At 38.1% G+C, this 6,000-nt stretch overlaps 1 protein-coding gene across 1 annotated transcript in view; it reads right to left on the bottom strand.

Annotated features, from left to right (window-relative positions):
- Positions 1-203: 203 nt before the first annotated feature.
- The window catches only part of LOC131147740 (MLO-like protein 1), a 29,350-nt gene continuing 23,553 nt past the window's right edge, over positions 204-6,000 (bottom strand). The window contains exons 11-14 of the mRNA XM_058097283.1: positions 1,191-1,400; positions 1,020-1,087; positions 796-856; positions 204-605 (exon numbers count right to left, since the gene is read on the bottom strand). Of these exons, the coding sequence (XP_057953266.1) occupies positions 387-605; positions 796-856; positions 1,020-1,087; positions 1,191-1,400 (558 nt within the window). The 3' untranslated portion in view covers positions 204-386. The remainder of the gene's footprint in view (positions 606-795; positions 857-1,019; positions 1,088-1,190; positions 1,401-6,000) is intronic.

Here is a 6,000-nt window from a genome sequence, read left to right as displayed (position 1 = left end):
GAGAGAGAGATCATAGAAGGGGGAAAAAAAACTGTTGATAGATACTCCTGGCTTGACCCAGACGGAGTGCCAGTCCCATGATATTGCAGTGCCAACAAAAATTATATTGTACAGTAAATAAATTGGGTTAAAGATTGCCGCTAAATCCCATGCACAATCAGCAATTGCATGTGAAGGTCACGCAGGAATCACAACATCAAAAATTTTCAACCATGGAAATGATAATTGAACATAAAAAGGCTGCTTAATGCCACAACATAACAGTGACAAACATTTCAACTGATTTGATTTCTGAGATAATTAGTGCAGTAAATAACCTGTAAAACTATATTGCAAAGCAGGAGTTCTTCTGAAGAAAAAATCTCCCCTGCACCCGTGTGTTCCACTCACGGAATTCCATCATCAGTTGCAGTCTGTATATCCGCTGGTGCAGACTCCTTGCGCATTACTCTTCCTAGCTGAATTCCAAACGTAGACCCATGGCTAGAAGTTGCCTCACTAGCTGCTGCTCTCAGCCCCGTCTTCTTCTTAGCTTTTTGAACCCAGCCAACGAGACCAGCTTGCAAATGTTCATCAAATATTGCCTTTTTGAAATAACTTCCCATCTTCATTTCACAGTAAAATACACATCAGATAATCGGTCAAGAGTTTCCTTCCTTTTTGGTTTTAGATAGATAAACAAAATTTATAAAGTAGGTACAAGAACTGGAGGACATGTCCAAAAAAAATGTACAAATAAAATAACAAATATCATAAAAAAATTAAACTCAGGTAAAAAATTCCAACTTCACTCACCTGTGCAACAATGGCATAAAGAGGTAGGGTGCTGTAACTACAGAGTACCTGAATGACCACCCTGTGGGAAAAATTATAAAGAACGACATTGTAGCCGCAGACCATTTCACAATTCCAACATGTATCATACATAAAAGAAGGGAATAAGTAAAAGAGAATGTCTAGGGAGAAAAATAAAAAATAAAAAGAAAAGAAAAGAGAGAGGAAAAGTTTTTTTTTTTTACCCTATAATAAGCCTTGGAACAATATAACGAACTTGTCCCATTATGCAGGAATCAAAGCCATATTGAACCTACACATGATTGGAACATATCAGGTCATGTTAATCCAAATTCTTACTTCCCATTGCAATACTAACTAGTATGGGCAGATGGAGACTTCAAGTATCATCTTACCCATATCCAAAAGAAAAATGCCATCTCAAAAGCATTTTGAAAGAGGATAAAATGGATCAAGTAGAGGACAATGCATGGCCGATGAAACCAGAAATGGTCATCTGAAGGTTTAACCACCAATTCCCCTTCTATAGCTACATGTTTCTCAGCAACCTCATGAGCCAACTGGGTATTTACATGCTCCAGCTTAGTGCCCACGGCAAGTAGAAGCTGAAAATTTTTAAAAAATAAATAAATAAATCATAACCTGAAGGAATAAAATACAAACTCAGATAAATGCATTTGACATTGCACAAGGGCTCCTCAAATGCCGAGGAAGTGAACTTAATGATAGATATCTAGACATCACAGGTGCATGCATCCCAAATGACTCGATACAAATTCAAATGTGATGATTTGCACAATGTTGTGTATTTTAATCAGAAATCAACAATTATCACTCAATGTGTCCCGAGAAGGCAAGAATAAAACCATATGCCAATCAAATGTCCCAATACTCTCATTTCATTCAAACCTACAAGCCAAAGATGTGATGCCAAAGGGGCCAAAGGGAAGGAAGGGGATGGTCCTTGTGAGTTTATTCATACTTCAAGGCTATTTTGCAAAGATGCTCGCCTTGAGATTGGAAAAATCAAGACATTCTTTTGAATGAACCCATTCTTTGCTTGTTTGAAGGTCATGATACTATTCCAATATGCTCAAAAGCTCTTTAAACCAATTGAGTATCCTTCCATCATCTACTCGATTACTAAAGTCTGACGGCATTTTTCCCAATGGCGCTTGCTTATACATGCCTCTTTCTTAGTTTGGGCTATACAGGTGACTTTCATAGACTCAGAAACAGTAAGGACCCATTCCGTTGTGGAACTAATTTTCATGTTCCATTCCCAGTTTTCTAAATAATTACAGAAATGCCACCTGTTTTTCCAGTTGTATAACATTTATAGGAAAGTCAAAACACAACAAAATGATGTTTTCCAAATTTCTCTATAAATGTCTCTCTCTCTCTTCTGCTATTCCCTAATGCCAAACCTTGATCTCCTGTTAGCAGTCTATTCAACCTATATTTCTCAGACACAACATGGTATTTAGAGCTTATACCATCCATGAATGAAGCAAATGCAAGATAGGTTTGACTTCTTCTCTCAACCTTCTCTCAAAGAGAGTTTAGCCATGGCAGGGGATACATCTGGCCATGGAAAAGGTAGTAATGATGGGAGAGACAGAGGTTCAAGGAGAGATCAGGGAAGAGTTTAGCAGTAACAGAAGAGATGCTGGTTTTGGCGCTCATGTTTGCACTCATTTGGGAAGGCGAATCACATGTTGATCATTGTTGAGATCTGGGAAGAGCCTGGGCCAAGAAGACTACTGCTGTAGTGATTCTAAAATGAATCCCTTTTAACACTCCTAATCATGGTTTTCATCCACATGGGCGCACAAGTAAATTGTCCAGTGTCCTGCTGCAGGGCATAGGGTGGAGGTCATAAACATCTATACCGTAAAATCAATTTTTGGCGTGATGAACAAGACATATACCCAGTTAGGTAGAGCACCTCATTTACACATGCGCCGATGTTTTTCAGGGGAGAAACTGCGGCAGTTTGAAATTGTAGCCTTCCAAATAGGAACTGGCCAAACTATGGGTATACCATGAAGTTACAAAGGTTGTACCTGTGAACCAACCTCCTAAAGCGAAATAGGCATATGGGAAGAGCAACAAACCAGACCAACCAGCATAAACGAAACAATCCCTACATGAACAATCATCCATAATATCAAATAAATCATTTTCGTCTTTGGCAAATTTACCAAAGGCTATAGTCGTAGTGATCCCCCTATGAGTATAACAATCTGATCCACATGATCCAGTAACTCCAAGTTCAGCCTTCTTCTTTCGCATCTAATGCTAATTTAGCCCATTCAAATACAACTGGGCTTCTAGAATCCTCATATTCCAACCCTTGGATTATTGATTTTGGTGCCTCACCCCCTATGATAGGAAGATCCAATATATTTCAGACAATTGTGTCGCTGCTTCATCTTCCTATTGTTCATTTGCTTGTTTGCCTTATTTGTTTCCCGTTTCTGTTCCTTCCTCTCGTGTTGAAGCCTTGCCAATCCTAGGTAGAAAAATGCCATGGATGTAGAGTTGATATTTCCCTGGATAAGGAATAATTGTCACTAGAATACTTTTATGTCTTATCCTGATGACACTTGTGGAAGGTTGAAAGTCAAGTTGGTGACCGAGTGGTTTGATTGAGACATATGGTGTAGTTAGAAACACTCCTGTGTCTTAACTGAGTTTGGTTGGGTTCTGATTCCGATTGGCCTTCATATAAATTAGATGTAAAAATGCTTTCTTGTACGGTGAGATAGAAGAAGAGGTTTGCATGGGGCAAGTTCCAGCATAATGTTGTTCAAGATGATCAAGCAATCCCCCAGGGCTTGTTTTGACAAGTTTGTAAGTTGGGTGCTGACTTTGGCCTTGTGAAGTAGTATTCTGATCATTCTGCTTATGTTAGGAATGATTGATACAGATATGGGTTGGTACTTCAAGTGGTTTACGTGGATGAGATCATTACCACCAGTAGTGACTCCGAAATAGCTGATTATGTAAAGACTTGTTTTTAGAAGCAATTTCAAATAAAGGACCTGGAAATTCTGACGTTTCTTGAGTATAAAGGCTGTTCAGTGCAGCAAAGGCCAAAATTTTTCTCAAGAGGAAGTATACTTTGGACATTCTAAAGATTGGTACATGGGGAGCTAAACTATAGCTAACGCTACCAAGGATCCAAATGTAAAAATTATCCGGATATGATGGGCCAGATTCAGAAAATAAGCATCAGAAATGGAGGCTAGTATACCTAACTATCACAAAACTTGGCATTTCCTTTGCTGTTGGAGTTGCTACTCAGTTTTTGGAAATCCCAAACAGGTACACTGGCTGTGTACGATCCTCCGAATCCCAAGGAGTTCTCTAATAAAGGACTGCTGTACAAGATTCACAGGAGTTCGATACAGTTTGAGCAGGTTCAGGATCAAAAGACCTACTACCAGGAACTGCACTTTCACAGGCATTAATCTGCACTTTCGCAGGCATTAATCCAGTGTTGAGACAGAGTATCTAGCGACAGCTCACGGCGTCAGTGAATGAATGAGGTTAAGATCTCTCATGTCAATAGTGCCAATTTACTATAATGAAACCTAGGGACATGTATTGTGATAATCAAGTTGCTATCTATATTTCTGGTATTTCATGAAAGGATAAAGCACATCAAAGCAGAAGGCCATTTTTGGAATGTTGCAATGAAGAAGATTGCAGCAACATCATTCGTCAAGTCATGGAATAAATTAGGAGATCTATTAAAAAAATACCTTGTTTAGACCAGCACTTTATTATTATTGTACCAAGCTAGGGTTAGGTAAAATTACACACCTCTAGCCTCTAGCTTAAGGGGGAGAGTTTGAAGAAGTGGCAAGCCTAGGTTTGTGTATTTTTGTCTCATTGTTATCAAGGTAACTTTAATCATTTGCCTATTTAGTTTAAGGATGCACAGCTGGTTTAGGGGGTACAGTCCTGCCAGCCATAATCTCTCTCCTCAATGCTCTCTCTCTCTCCTTTTTTTTTTTTTTTTTGGAAAGAATATGAATCTATATTAATAAAAGAAAGAATGTACAAGGAGGATAAGACATCTTCCAAACTGAGGCAAAACAGAGAACAAAAAAACAAATAAAAAAATAAAAAAATAAAAAAGCCCAAATCAATCGAGCAGAGCCAACCAATCTCACTGAATATCCAAAAAAAAAAAAATCACTCTCCCAAAGAATCCTGAAAAAACACCCAAAGTGAAGCAGAAAATATCTCCTCCTATTCTTTAATGCTAACCTTTGCTCGTGTTCACAGCTGTTTAAGTTAGATTTCTCAGAGCTTACAAAAACAACAACAGCAGCAGCAAGCCTTAAGTCCCACTAGGTGGGGTCGGCTACATGAATCCTTTTCCGCCAATTCACCCAATTTAGAGCATTTTCCTCTATTAGATTAACGGGCTATTAAATCCTTCCTCACTACCTCATTCCAAATAATTTTAGGCCTACCCCTACCCCTTTTCATGCCAGAAACCATAACCAACTCACTCCTCACAAATGCTCTACTACGTCTGCGTTTTAAATGCCCAAATCATCTAAGTCGCCCCTCCCTTATCTTGTTTTCAACTGGTGCTATGCCTAAATTTTTGCGTAAATGTTCATTTCTTACTTTATCTTTTAACGTTAAACCACCCATCCACCTTAGCATATGCATCTCAAGTACTTGCATTCTTTGTATATGTTATTTCTTAGTTGCCCAACAATCTAAACCATAAAGCATAGCTGGCCTCATAGCCATCTTATAAAACTTTCTTTTTAATTTTAAGGGTATTCTATGATCACACAACACACCTGACGCACTCCTCCATTTTACCAAACCTGTCTTAATTTTATGTACTACATCTTCTTCAATTTCCCCTCCACCTTGCATAATAGATCCAATATATCTAAATCTATGAGTGCTATTATTATCCAGTTTAATCTTCTCTCTGTTGTTACTCCTTACATTACTGAAATTACATTCCATATATTCAGTCTTATTCCTATTTATCCTAAACCATTTAAACTCTAATTTGGCTCTCCAAAGTTCTAGCTTAGATTCCACTCCACTCCTATCATTAATCAACACAATATCATCTACAAACAACATACACCAAGGGATCTCATCTTAGATATTCCTAGTAATTTCATCAATTACTAAAATAAAAAGATAAGGACTCAAAGT

The sequence above is a fragment of the Malania oleifera genome, chromosome 2, assembly GCF_029873635.1.
Source record: "Malania oleifera isolate guangnan ecotype guangnan chromosome 2, ASM2987363v1, whole genome shotgun sequence".
NCBI lineage: Eukaryota > Viridiplantae > Streptophyta > Magnoliopsida > Santalales > Ximeniaceae > Malania > Malania oleifera.
Note: the sequence above shows the minus strand (reverse complement) of the source record. Positions and strands in the feature narration are given on the sequence as shown.